The sequence below is a fragment of the Hydra viridissima genome, unplaced genomic scaffold (assembly GCF_058129835.1).
Source record: "Hydra viridissima isolate aposymbiotic clone 2 unplaced genomic scaffold, HvirCarnegie_v1 scaffold_5, whole genome shotgun sequence".
Classification (NCBI taxonomy): Eukaryota; Metazoa; Cnidaria; class Hydrozoa; order Anthoathecata; family Hydridae; genus Hydra; species Hydra viridissima.
Window position 1 is genome coordinate 10,484,779 of NW_028324304.1, and position 15,035 is coordinate 10,499,813.

At 29.7% G+C, this 15,035-nt stretch overlaps 1 protein-coding gene across 1 annotated transcript; it reads right to left on the reverse strand.

Moving 5' to 3' along the window:
* Positions 1-1,733: 1,733 nt before the first annotated feature.
* On the reverse strand, positions 1,734-13,520 carry LOC145188737 (uncharacterized). Its single transcript, XM_090087135.1, has 9 exons — positions 13,478-13,520; positions 12,927-13,198; positions 12,100-12,467; positions 11,884-11,995; positions 11,664-11,798; positions 11,312-11,554; positions 9,402-9,677; positions 8,891-9,166; positions 1,734-2,377 (listed from the first exon to the last, which is right to left on the reverse strand). Exons 3-9 carry the CDS (start codon positions 12,439-12,441, stop codon positions 2,193-2,195), a joined length of 1,569 nt encoding a protein of 522 aa, XP_089943261.1. The 5' UTR covers positions 12,442-12,467; positions 12,927-13,198; positions 13,478-13,520; the 3' UTR covers positions 1,734-2,192.
* Positions 13,521-15,035: the final 1,515 nt, after the last annotated feature.

The following is a 15,035-nucleotide window of genomic DNA, read 5'->3' on the forward strand; positions in this document are numbered from 1 at the left end:
TGCATTATAATTTTTGTAACATTTTTAACAGTTTTGTATTTTGGGGGAAACACTTGTTTTGAAAGGACTGCATTTTGCATACTTTTTCTGTTAAATATATTATTTTGAATAACTGATCCTTTGTTTTTGCTTCCTAGCCATTTTCGTAGACGTTTTGTGCTAAAAAAAACCCACATATTTTTGACTGTTCTTTCTTGTGGAATATTTGGCGGATCGATCGCTTGGCAACATAATTCATGTTTTCGTCCATCCATGCCACAGTTGAACTTGAGTAATGGGCACTTCCTGAATCGGGACAAAATATATATTGAAATTCGGATCATGTTTATGAGAAAATGGGTGAAGTCTTTTAATTAAGCATTTCTTAACATCAGTTTAATACAGCAAGAATTGGTTTAAGAATAAGTGGAGTCGATATACTTGTATTTGAAATATATTACCCACACGAGAAATTTTGAAGAAGTTTTGAAGAAATTTTGAAGAAATTTATCTTTTCCTGAATATGTGACGTTTTTTGGACATTTTTCGATAATATCGGTGTAAAATCCAGCGTTTTCTGTTAAATAAGAAATATTTTTTGTCGTCGATCTTTTTATCTTCTTTTTTTCCATAAAGAGGTATGCCAAGTCTCGACTCTCGAATTTTTTGGCTCTCAAAGCTTGATCAGGTTAAACGTTATTTTTAACACATATACAAACATTATATTTTAGACACATAGTAGATTGCAAATTATGTAAAACTAAACATTTTCATATCGATTTTCATATGAGAAAACTTAATTTAACTTTTGTTTCTTAGCTTTTTTTGCCATCCATCCATCATGCAATTTCTCAAACTTATTTTGTATACATGGAACATATGCGTTAACTTTAATGGCGAAAATCCCCAAGTAATACTTCATGAAAATAGCAAAAATCCCTAAGTAATACTTCATAAAAATAAACGTACATAAAATGTACTGGGTATTTATAATGACGTGAGAAAGTTAACACCTATAGAAAATATGAACGAGAAACGTAACTATTAAACCACCTAAAATCATTAACTTACATTTTACAGATTAATAAAGGTAAATCAAAATGCGTAAGACAAAGAAGAAATATCGCGTGCAAATAAAGTATTCGTGTAGTAAAACTAAGCCAGAAATGCTTCTATTATCACATCCCCAACCTACAAATCACTAACACTCTATTTCATAACCCTTAAACTAAGTTACTAAAAGCGACAAAAAGCTGCTCAAACTGACCAACATAAAAACACGTAACTAATAATTTAAAAACACGTCAAAGGATCCGTCTCACAGCACCCAGTAATTTACTAACAGCCTTTAACATCTGAAAAAGACTAGCGAAGAAATAATTGTGAGAAAAATAATACAGAAAAAAATATGTAAAATCACTAGTTGCCGAAAGAGCATTAAGTCTTCAAAATATCTTCACGGTAAGAAAAACTATCGAATTACGTTAAGACATAATTCTCAAATTGAAAGAAAACAAAAATTATATACAAAGCAATTTATCCAAAAGTAATCTTAGCTAACAAGTTAAGATTATTTTTGGATAGATTGCTTTGTAAGTTAATCTTAACTAATAAGTTAATAAGTAGCTGGATTAACTAATAAGTTAATAAGTAGCTGGATTAACTAATAAGTTAATAAGTAGCTGGATTAACTAATAAGTTAATAAGTAGCTGAGATTTTAGGCCGAGTGTGGCAAAGCCTTTCAGTGACAGTCTTTTCTTAAAATACAAATTGATTTATTTTGTCATCTTTTTTAGATTTATTATTACATATGGAATTTATGGGAGGTCATACATACATACATACATACATACATACATACATACATACATACATACATACATACATACATACATACATACATACATACATACATACATACATACATACATACATACATACATACATACATACATACATACATACATACATACATACATACATACATACATACATACATACATACATACATACATACATACATACATACATACATACATACATACATACATACATACATACATACATACATACATACATACATACATACATACATACATACATACATACATACATACATACATACATACATACATACAAAATTGCTTCTTTATTTAAGCTTTTTAACCAATTTTCTCAAAGCTTTTCGGTTTCAAAATATATTCTCCAAAGCTTATGTTTGCTTAGTGTAATTTGTGCGCAGCAGGAACTGAATAGATTCCAAATGTTCAGTTTTTCCATAAGAGATATAGCTAATCGATGTCGGAAACAACGCAGTATCATTGCAAGCTGTTGCCCACCAGTTTTTGCAGCTTTGAAATACCATGCCGTTCGCGTTGAACCAATCTGGTTCATTAGCTACGGTAAAAATTAAAGTTTAATATTTTGTAAACAAACATCATCAAAGTTTCTCCACCAAAAACGCATCAATAACATTTGTACATTTGTCGTAATATCCTTGGCGTGGTAAATAAAAATTGCAGTTAAATGGTTGTATAAAGTATTTGTTACACTGAAGGAAAGTAAAGGGGAAATTTTTGTTACACTTAAACAAAAATTATTTAATTTTATGTTTATATTTTATATTTATTTTTATTTATCTGTGTAGTTATAGAAACAAATCTTTTTGAAATTGAAATGAGGTGCCATTATTTACTTTCAGATGAAAATATATCTATAACAATTTATTTAAAAGTTATAATTCTTGAACTTTGGAAATATCAACTTCAAAGCGGAATTAGTTATATTTCGTGTCAACAAAGCAGTAATGAGTTTTAATCTTAATTCACCCCAGCAAGCACACAACGTTGTATTGCAAGGTCGTAGGAGATGGTTAGGCTGGCAGACCATGGTCTGTCCACTTTTGCCCATTTATTTATTTTTTGACAAATAGTGTTCTTTACCAGTCTGACCACTCTTCAAATGGTCTGACCATTTTTAAAGTTTCTTTCTTACAGACTGTTGTTAATAAAATCATTGTAATTAGAATTAGAAGTACTTGCACAAGAATTATTACAAATTTATTAACAAAATGTCTTATTTATATCTAACAAAACACAATTGCAAAGTAAAATGAAAAAAGAATAACAAGAATAATATTTTCTCATTAAAATAAGTGAAAATAATTAACTAACCGATGAATTATAACCGTACATTATGTTAATTTATAGTCAATTGAGGTTAAATGCAGAAAAATCAAATTTAAATGTCATCCCGGAGGTTATTGACATACTACCATTTGGTATGATCATTTGGTAGTGGAAGTTTATTCAAGAAATCTATGACACGTACGAGTTATTTATCTTCTATTTCAAGCAAATAAAAAAATAAAAATCCTGTTTGTTTTATCAAGAAATAATAAAAATATTTTCCTTTTTTTCATCTATTCTGCAAACAAAAGCCAAAGTCAAGCAGTTGATAGATAATGCACATTGCATTAAACAAAAATATCTAAGACTTAAATTTTGTGCGCTTAATTCATCTGTAACTACAGCATTTTTATCTTTTAAACCTGTGCGAAAACAAAAGTAACTCTTAAAAAGTACTAAAGTACTAAAAATCAACCTTTGTCGTAACTAAGTAAACTTGTAGTAACTGAGTAAAAAGTACTAAAAAGTAACCCTTATCCATTTCTAATGAATAAGAATTCCTCATAATAACATACAGTCCTTTTTTTATTATTTTCCATGCTTTTTGAAATCTTTTTTGATATTAGCATCTCTATTCCAATTTTCTATGGTGCTTATGTTAAAATCTGCAATTTTTCCTCTTTATGCCTCTTAATCTACGAAAGATTAAGATTAATTCATGGAAGTACTTTTGGGTTTTATCAATTCAGGTAATAAAAAGAAAAAAAAGACACAAATCTTTCAGTTAAAGCTTATGATGACTCATTGGGGTTATAAGGACAAAGTGAACACATTGCAGTTGAAAGTTGAAGAAAATGACTCTTCGTTCTGAACAGTAGTTTCAGAAGTCTTTTCTAAAGATTTATTATTGATTATTAATTCAACATAGGTCATCCTAGTAAGTTTAACTATTTGTGCCAGAACTTATTTGTAACTCCAAAAGTAGTAAATAAACTAGATATTTGGTTAAGGCTACAGTTTGTTACCTCTGGACATTTAAAATCATAATCTGTCAAAGCATTTCATCAAAAAGAATCTACAACTTTTAATCCTGCAGAAATATTATTTTGATTAAATGAAGCATTGTATGCACGTGCTACAATTCCAACGAAACCATGAATTGTTATAGCCTTACCAGGATGTTTAACAATTAATTATTTTGAGGTGCAGAAAATTTTTGAAACCATTACTGAAACATCAAGAGGCTGGAGTCAATGTGTATTATGTGGTGGGAATGTGACTAAAACGCTTCTATTAATTCTACAAAATTTTTTAAAACTAATGATAAAGTGGTTCTCATGATTATATAATTATAGCAAATTCTTGTTTTCTTTATTGCTTTTTGTGTAACTTTTAAAAATTTTAACTGCATTTAAAACAAGTTTTCCTGTTGTTCACCTGTTACTGGAGCCATTAGGCTCTCCAGTGAGCATATGTTCATGAACTCTTAATCTTGGGAAAAAAAATACCGGCAGCATAGAAATTCCAGCTGGATTAACAGTTGCACACAGTGCTATTTATCTTTCAGCTGATACATTTTTTGCCTAGTTGTTTTTAACCGCATTTATGAAATAAGGTTCCTGTACAACAGTCATAATGCTAGTTTTGTTTATGTTAAATTTACAGTCGGGTGTAAACTTTGATTTTTGAATTAGCCTGTTAAGTTGTTTTAAAATTCATTTTTATTTTGATTGTAAAAGGAGTTTATTTACCAAACTTTTTTTTTTTGCGTAAGTTTGGCGTAAGTTCAAAACTGTGAAAGTCGTATTCACGAAGCAGTTTGCGTTTCAAAAAATTTTTCCTAAGCTTTTGCTTAAGTTCAGCCCTAAACTATCGGTATTCACCAAACTGATATGGTATTCATTAAACTTTTTGAAAACTTGCTCAGCTCAATTTAAGCAAAAAAAATTACGTTTGCTATGAGCTATCTTAACTTTGGCGTAACTGTAAAATCACTAAATAATAAGAATGGCGTTATATTATTACAATGCATATGTTGTTCTATTTTCAGGTTGATATATTATTAAAGATCTAACATATATAAATTATATATATTATAATCAGGGTTAACAGTAATCATAGATTTTAACAAAGAATAACCGCATCATAATGGTATAACATCTAATAAAGATGTAACATTATTATTATTAAATATATGTTCTTCTTCACAACTTTTTTTTAAAAAGGTTTTTATAAAGTATTACGATCATAGTTCATAGCGTTGTTTTTTTTTAATTACGAAAACTTGGTTTATTAAAAAAAAAAAAAAACCAACTCAGTTGTTTTTTTTTGCGTAGTTTCTGCGTAAGTTCAGTGCAGCTCTTACGCAACTCTAACTTTACGGAAATGCTGCGAAATATTGGTGAATACATGAACGTTCGGTTTCCGTAACCTTAGTTGTGCGGCGCAAGAGTTTCAAAACTTTGGTGAATACGCACCCAGATGTCGAAGTGATTTTGAAGTGAATTATGCGGTTTTATGCAGATATCGAAGTGAATTATGCGGTCAGCATGCATTTCTTGTACCAACTTTGAAAATTATTGACCGATTTTAAAACTTCCATTTGAATCAGCATAAAACGAAGGATTCCTTGTGTAAAATCAATCACAAACATCAACAAGAATTAATTTAGATTTTGTCTTAATCAATAGTTTTTTTTGAGACATTTAAACCAGTTTCCAATATTTTTATTTTAAACTTGTACCAGATATATTAAGAACAGCAAAAGCGTCAGTTAACTTTGAAGATGGAGATGCGTGTCAGGCAAACTACAAAGCATGCTCAGTTCTTTTTTTCTAAACTCGACCAATTAATTTATTATACAAACATTAAACGAATGGTAATTATAAGCAAATCTCAATTAGATTTCCGAATTCAGCATTCGAATGAACGTGCATTTTTAGAAGTCGTTTTTTTGAAGTACAAAAAGCATTTGAATCTCTACGTCATACAGTTTTTTTAAAAAAATGGTATGGCCAGCGGTTTGTTATTAATAATGAATGTAACCATCAAAGTATAAAATGCGATCGTTCACAATTTTCCATTTTTTTGTCAACTGATTTGTTGAAATAAAAAACTGTTAGATACATTTAACTGAGAAGGTTCAATGAGAAGATTGTAAAATAATAGGTGAAGATGAAGGAGGTTCAGTGAAATTCAAAAAGTTTTATAAGCAAATAAAAATTTAAATGTTAAAGGTGAAACACAGGGAGTTAGCAATAATGACCAAGAAGCCTGGGCCTTCTAAAACTGCTATCATATGCTTGTTTATGAGAACATTATGGAGGTATTTTATGATTCTGTCGATTTACCAAAGAGTCACTTTAATGCCACTGATCAAAATGAAATCCTCCTTCACCATGCTTTATATCTTCGCCGTAGATACACGTAAATATTCTTTTTTGTTTAAAGAGATTTTTTTAATTAGATAAAAATAGAGATTATTAAATAGATAAAAATAAGTGCTCTTAGTTACTTACATATTGTCATATTGAAGAAGCTAAGAGCAAATATTTATAAAAATAATTTATATTTATTTATAATTAATATTTGTGAATTTCTAATCTGATCATGTAATCACTTTATTCAAAATGTATTTTTTTTTTTTTTTTATTTTACTTTTCTTATTTACAATTTCTTATTTTTCTTATTTAAGCTTGAGTGCTAAGCTGGACATGCGCATGTTCAGCTTAGCACTTAGCATTCATGGATCAAAACAACGACGTTCAGTTAAAAGATAGAGAAATGACTTCTCTCTCTCTTACTTAGACGTTACCTATGAGTTTCCATGTTAAGCAAACGAATGTAAACCTCATTGAGAACCTCCTAAGTCAAACAATATTAAAATAATATATCATTTTCCGACGGGTCTTTATCAAATATCTTCTTATTTCTCTAAAATTTCCAAAAAACGAGTTTTGTTGCTGCTCCATTGAGCGAAAACTTTGCATTTAAATTGTTATTTTGATCACCAAAAAAGATTAACAACAATTTAAATACGAAAAAGAACAACAATTTAAAATACGAATTTCTATCTCCAATATTAAGTAACAAGGTTATGTTAGTTATTGGTATTTTAGTGCAAGCGATAAAACTCTTTTTATCGATTCGGCTCAAAACTTTTCAGTCGGATTCAATTAGTAATAACTCGAAAAATACTTAACGAATTAACTCCAAATTTTTTTTATAATGACGTTCTATATACATATATTTAATTGTACTGGTGTTTTTTTTAACACTATCAGTTTATCCGTCCAAAATAAGTAAACAATTGAATAATCGGAAAAAAGTTTAGAAAAGTTTCTTCAAAATCCAACCTCAACTCACATACAAAAATTTCGAAAATGTCAAAAGTCGCTAAATCTTCAGTGGGAGACATGTTAGGGAGATAAATTAAAGACATAAAATATCGAAAGAAAAAGAGACTGTGAAAGGAAAAAAGGTTTTGTTGACAAAAAGTGAATTCGATCATCCGGTCAATTACAAAAAATCTATGCCAATCCCAAAGACATCTCGCTAAAAAGTTCGAATGCAGTTGTTTCCTCGTCAGAAATGCACTCAAGAGCAAGGGTTTCAAGGCTTATAGTAAGAAAAAAATACCGAAGCGATCAATTGATGGAGAGTTAAAAGCAATTCGCCGCGCAAGGGAGCTTGTCAAACGTTTCAACCGAGAAAATTTTTGTATTATTGAGGACGACGAAACGTACTGCAAAAAGATTTCTCACAGTTGCCCGGCCATCAATATTATTATCTGTCAAAAGGTGTCTACGTCAGCAAAAAATTTAAGTATATTTAGACAGAAAAGTTTGCTCTGATGATCCTCATGTGGCAAGTGGTTTGCTCTTGAGGCCTTAAGAGTTCTCTATTAGTTATTCGAAAGACTTTGACTTCTGATTTGTACATCACTGAATGTCTTTTACCATTTATTAACAAACACAACAAGGGAGCTATCTTTTGGCCTGATTTGGCAACGATCCACTACTCCAAGAAAACAAAGGAGTGATACAAACAAAGTAGCATCAAAATCGTCCTAAAAAATGCTAAACCTTCAAGCGACCCTGAGCAACGCGTAATCGAGAGTTACTGGGCACTTGTAAAACAAATCTTATTGAAAAGCAACAAATCAGCGAAAGATGACGAAGAATTTAATGAAAAATAGATAGCAGCATCGAAAAAGGTCACTGACGGCAAGATCCAGGCCATGATGGCACCTACTCTCAAAAAATTCGAAAGCCTTCTAAGCGTCTTTTAAAATCTCCACAAGTTAATTAAAAACTTTAAATGATACAATAAACTTCAATATAAATAAATTTGGAATTCTTTAAGCATTTTTTGAGTTATTGCTAAATATATCCGACCGGAAAGTTTTGAACCCAATCGATATCAAACTTTGGGAGGAGATGAATCGAATTCTTGTTTCTGCTTTATTACTTGACTACCAATAAAAATATTTCAGTTTGCTTCTTAGTTTCTTTTTCTGTATTTATGGACTGTCAAACATTAATTGAGCTTGTCCATCTATTATTTCCAAATTTAATTCCGCCAATTAAAGGTTGTTACAAAATGCTCACCAACCGAACAAGTTTGGAAGCTAAAGTTTAAGGTAGCTATCAAACTTGTTTGGTTGCTGTCTATGATAAATAACTAACAAATAAATAAAAGAGTTATTAAAAAAAAAACTGTAATAAAAAAAAATTTTAAAAAATAAATGAAGAATTACAAAAAGATTTTGAAACGAACTTACATCCTCTTGAGTCATAAGCAGAATAACTTAACACGTAGCCACTTGAATTTGATGAAACACTTATGTTGTAATACATGGTGCTAAACGTCAGATCTTCTTTGAACGTGTAATCAACTCTCATGTCAGTTACAAATGCATTTGTTATTTGGTTCAGCTTTTTTAAACCAATCCATTGTTGATTTGCTAAACCAAAACCATTCTCATAGGCTTCAAAACTCTTTGCCCAGAAACTTGAATCCCAGCTGGCAAAACGAGTCATCATTGGCATCCAGATTCCTATAATACCGCCATTGATTTAGTTTTCTTTACCATGAATAACTCCTTAAACTTTTTTATACTTTTTAGATTTATAATCATTATTTAGTTTTTGAAATTGGTAAAGTTATACCTCGTGATTTCTCACAGCATAAAAAGATAAAAATTAAAGTTAGATGAATGAATCTTCATCTAAATAAACTTGTGAATTAAACAATTTTACAGATTTATTTAGGAACTCTGATTTTGAATATACCTTTAGTATTTAAGTGCGTTTGCATTGGAAGGATTGTTTCAAAAAGACATCCATTTATAAAATCATCAACTTCATTATATCCGTAGAGGCACTCGCATTTCGATGTTGCATCTACTCCACTTGCTACATATCCATTCCTTGTTGGGTTTGATTGGTGATAAACTTTACACGAACTCCAGCAACCTTCAAAATTTACAGGAACAGTGTATTTATTTCCAGAGTGATATTTTAGTTCTTCTCCAGCTTGAGGAGTTCGTAAAGTGCAATCAGATGAACCTAGAACATAATGATCTGCAGTAAAAGGCCTGGTTAACGTGTAAATTGGGGTCTGGGAAGTATAACTCTGGTTTTTTATAACGAAAGTAAAATGTTATTTTACGAGCCAAAATGCTAATTATAATAAACTAAATAAGTAAAAAGTTCTCCAATTTCCTTTTAAAATAGAAATAAATTCTTCCTGGGTGAATGTTATTCCGCGAGACACTATATCTAATAATCAAGATACCGTTGTTTTTAAAAGTTATTTTCCATGTGGTTATCCAAATAGCTACCAAACTTTAGCCTTAAATGTGCTAATATTGATTAGAGAGTCTTTTAGCTTTAATATGGAAAGCATTGTATTTGACTTTTAAAATATTTTCTTAAGGGAAGTTGTTTTATATACATCAAAGTTGTCTAAAGAGTCGCAACAAAAGATTTCCTTACTTTCAAAAAAAAATTCTTTTTTATGGCAGCCATGTTATGTTACTTAAAGTTTTAGTGTTTATGCTTGTTTTGCGTTTTTGGTAAAAATCACAATTCCAGCATATATACTGAAAAATACAGCAAGGAAAAGCTTTTATATTTAATGGATACCTTGTTATGCTTCTTTTATTTTGTCTTTATGACTTCACTATATGATTTCGTGATTTTGTAAAAGTTTTAGCACCTTATAGTCAGGAAATGTTTTTTTTAAATCTTTTTTTTTTTTGACAACGTTATTAGTTATAAACAGATTATATAAGTTTAGAAAAAATAAAAAAAATTTAGAATAAAAAAAATTTAGTTAATGCTTATTAAAAGTGAACTCTTTTTTACGAGCAAATATTCACTTTATCCTTGACTTTCATTTATTGTTGTTTTTCAATGACCCCCGCAAAAGTTAAACATAGATAATCTATCATCTTTAAATTTCTTTAGTTAGTGAGCTATTTATTAGCTAGATTATTATTAGTCTTTAATCTAATAATAATCTAGCAACGATAAATAACGATAAGTTATTTATCGTTTATAAATAACTTATCGTTATTTATCAACAATTAATAAACCAAAAGTTGTTTATGTGTTTAAACAACGACAGGTATTCAAACTTGGAAAACGGGTACCTTGTGTGGGATTGTAGGGTGTTAATTCACAAAATGTATTTTACATATAAATGATGCATTTTAATACAGTGCTACACAATGGACAAAAGTGATAAATTTCGTTCTATTTCAACAGAAATGAATTGTGTCTTATTACAAACCAAAGTCCTTTTTAAATATATGCGATATGTAACAACAGATTGTTGACAGATTTTTTTTTATAAATGCGTTGAGCAACATTTTGAAATAAAAAAAAAACCTCTTTAAACCAATTGTACAAAAAATCTAAATTTTAGATTTATAGTGGCAAAAACATCTTTACATATTCTTGTTTTTACTTTGAGTTGCATTCAAGTGATATTTAATTAAACTAAAAAAGATTTAGAAAAAATATCCAACTTTTCTTAATATCATTTTCATTTGGGGATTTAGTTTTACCAAAGCCTTACACTGAAGACTTTTATTGAAATCTTTTAAATGACGTGAATGGCCTGAGTGAACTGGCTCATTTCATAAATATCGTGCCTTAAAGTTTTATATAAAAAAGTAGCTCAATAAACGACTTACTCAGCTCGCAGTATGTTCCTTCGAATGTGTTTGTATCAGAATTTCCATTCCAATTTTTATAGGCATTTACACATGAACAGCTTGTTTTCGAAAATAAGAGGGTGTCAATTTCATGATCTTCGCGCGTTTTATTTTTACACCACTGAAAGCAATAGTTTATGGTGAAATTCATATGGCCTTCTAAAAATGTGTTGCTCTTTTTTTTGACGTTTTGTTGTCGTGAACAGTTTTCCTGGTTTATCACTGGAACAAGAAAGTGACAATTTTAGTTTTTCAAATCTGTTCAATCTTTTAACTGATTCTTATTGTAAACTTCAATTCAATAAATGTAAAGAGTTTAGAAAATATTCACCCGGATTTTGTCGTTCAAGTTTCTCCATTTCGCACAGCGTCTTAAATTCTCCACCATTCAGACTGATTAGGAAAACTGCAGTTTTATTAAACCCATGATCGAAATGTTCTTGGCAACTATTTGCAATTCTTGCAGCTAAAAAATGTTTTTAGTGTGATGACTTAAAGAAAAAAATTCGTACCTGTACATACAAATAGTTATAATCTTTTAAAAAGCCTACCTCCACTGCAATCACATATATGTTGACGCCTGTTTCGTGCTGAACATGATGGAACACATTTGCACATTCCGCAAGGGTTTAGTGTTAAATTGCAACTTTGCGAACAATTTGGCTAAAAAAAAAGAAAAGAAAATCAGAATAAGAAATTGAGAGGAAACATACACAAACACACACAACTTTACAAATAAAAATCTGATTTGATGATCTAATAAATACCTGTTTTGAAGAAATAAACAAAAAACCATCTGATGAGTAAGTTGTAGGCGAATCAGTATTTAAAAACCCACAAAGAAGATTACTATCATTCAAAGTTTTAACTTCTATGGATTTGCAGGTGGATTTTTTATTATAGCAAACTTTAATACAATCTTTATAACTTTTATATGTCTCCAAGTTGTAGGAAACAGATTCTACCTTTTTATTTTTGTACATTGTGTAAGAATAAAGATTAGACGACTTTTCAATTGGATAGCTATATTGGGTCATAACATCCGAAAAGTTATCAACCAGAAGGAACAAGCATAAAATGAATGACTTAACTAAGTTCTTCATTTTCATCGGTATCTTACTACTTTTTTGGTATTCTATGACAAAAAGAAATAGTAAAAAAAAAATGTGTTAAAAGTTATTGAAGCACTTTAATTAAACTCTTGAAGCTCGATCCAAATGGTGTTACATAAATTTACATAAGTTTACATAATTTTACATAAATGCGGTTGATTTATACCTTTTGAAATACCATCTTCGAAAATATAAGTTTAAAAATGAGAATTTGTTTTAAATTTTATTTAAAATTCTTTAACCCGAACATGTTGGAAAATCATGAATAAATTATGAATAAAACTTGCTAACGTTACGACAATCAAAAAAATAAAAGTAATTTTAATAATACTTCTTATCATTAAAATTACAATAAAAATAAAAAGAAATAATTGTAATCTTGTAAGTTTTGCATTTTTAACTCACAATGTGTGTTGCAAGTTAGTCAAAATCTTTATTTTATCATAGATAAGTTGAGTTCCTTAGTAAAAATAACTAACAACCTGTTAACAAAAATATGATTAAATGCTAAAGTGGTCACAGCTTTTCATGGTGTCTCACGTAAAACACTTATTTTACAATGGGCTGATACTTTGGTGTTTGGGGTGTAGAGTGAAAAAAAAGATTTCTTTCGTAAAGTTGCCTTGCTTTTAACTAATCGTAGAGGAAGTAAATTTAAGTTTCGTTGTTTTCTTTCTCTTCTACATTCACTTGGTTGCAAATTGGTTCGCAACACTAGCAACTCGCTCTAATCATTACCGGTTTTAAGGTGAGACTGAAAAGTAATTGTAACATTGAAAAGTATTTAACTGGCACTAATTATGTAATACTTCAAAGCGTACAAAAGAGATTGTCAAGATTTCTAATAAGATGTGGTGTAGCATGTATAAACAGGGTGAACATACTGTAAAATCCGAAAATTATTCTCAGTTACGAAGAATAAATTGACGGAAACAAAATATCAGCAAAATATAAAAATACGAAACACACGTTTTGTCGCTTTTATTTGAATTCTAAGCATTTACTTCGAAAACCATAGTTATTTATATACTACCTTATAGCAATCATTCCTACACAGTATATTTCAGCGATATGATAGAGTAAAAAATAATTTGTCGCGTTTGATAACCCACTGATTTTTTACTATATTTAACATAATTATTTATTAATTAAAGAGGAGGCGCATTTTTATTTAAAAAAACTTATTCTGAGTAGCAAAAGAATGTTCTCACACCATGGATATTATAGCAGTTTACAAAGGTAAAGTGGTAGGAAATACATACAAATGCTTTTTTAAGACTTGCTATTTTGAAGATATAACTGAGTTTAAAAGCAGCATGAATAAAAAAACGTTTTAAGAGTTGCTATTTTAAAACTGGCTATTTTAAGACTTGCAGTTTTATTTTGAAAGTTAAAGTATTTTAAGTTTTTCAGAGCGTTTTTTGTTTGAATGTCGATTAAATTTTCACCAGAAACTTAAATGTTTTCAAAGTAAGATAATCGTAACCATCTCCCAATCAAAACAGGCTTTTAAAAAAATTTTCTTCTAATCGTAGATAATTCTGTTTTGAAGTGCAAAATAGCTAAAAACCTTTATCTTAATTAAGATCACCGATAACTATTCCTTTTAAATATCAGTGACTGTAAGTTTTCCTGATAATTCAATAATTCTAAGACTGAAGTTCACTGGCAATTTAAAAACGCCAGTTTCAAATTATTTTTTATCACTGGCTCAATAAGTTCTGTTTTGATATCATCAAAAAGATGAATGCGCTACACCTCTGTTTTGTCACGAGGCTAACGCAAGAGCTTCCTCTGCAACAAAGATGAAAGGCCAACAGTTCTTCATGAGAAATTCTTGGAAGCTATTAACCCTTAAAGGACGGGGAAAAAAAAGTTATGTTAAGAACAACTGGGGTATTAAACTTCCCCAACTCAAAAACTAATTTTTTGCAAATATTTTTGTATTTTTATTTAAGTTGTTTATCTAGCATCAACAATCAATTTTCTATAAGTTTTTAGAAAAAAATTACAAAAACTTAAAAAAAGAACATTAAAACATTTTTATCCTAAACGAGAGAACTGTTACATACAATATTGCTATGAGCCTTGCAAACTGAATGATTGCATGAAGCACATTGCAGGGAAATTTTTCTGTCACTTACACAAGGATAGATATAACATCTTTCAATCTGCTGCCCTTGTATTGACTGAGCTGGTTGCTGTAGGTGTAGAAGATTTTTATTTGCAACTATTTTTGGAGGAAGCCTTTTAGCTATAGTATCTGACAACCTGGTCTGTGCCAACACCACCTTTATAATGTAAGGTTTTTCATTTTGAGTGCCCGTCATTTTTTGCCCTAGCAAAGCACATGCAAGATGAATATTTGTGAAAAAATTGTCTGCTGTTATGTGTCTGTTACTTCCATTTAAACAATCACTTAGTTCAAGAACCACTCTTGTAACCTGTCCAACATGCCACACTCCATTTACTTAACCAATGTATGGTTGTAGGTTTATACAACAAGAGGATACAGAATCACATAAAACCCATACTTTCATTCTGAATTTTCCTGGCTTTTTGGTATAAACATCTTAAAAAAACTTCCCCTA

Coding starts and splice junctions, on each gene's coding strand:
- LOC145188737 (XM_090087135.1), bottom strand. CDS start 12,441: ATGAAAATGAAGAACTTAGTTAAGTCATTCATTTTATGCTTGTTCCTT. Junction 11,555..11,663: donor ACTTGAACGACAAAATCCGG/GTGAATATTTTC, acceptor TTCTTGTTCCAG/TGATAAACCAGGAAAACTGT. Junction 2,378..8,890: donor TGCTTATGACTCAAGAGGAT/GTAAGTTCGTTT, acceptor TTTTTACCGTAG/CTAATGAACCAGATTGGTTC.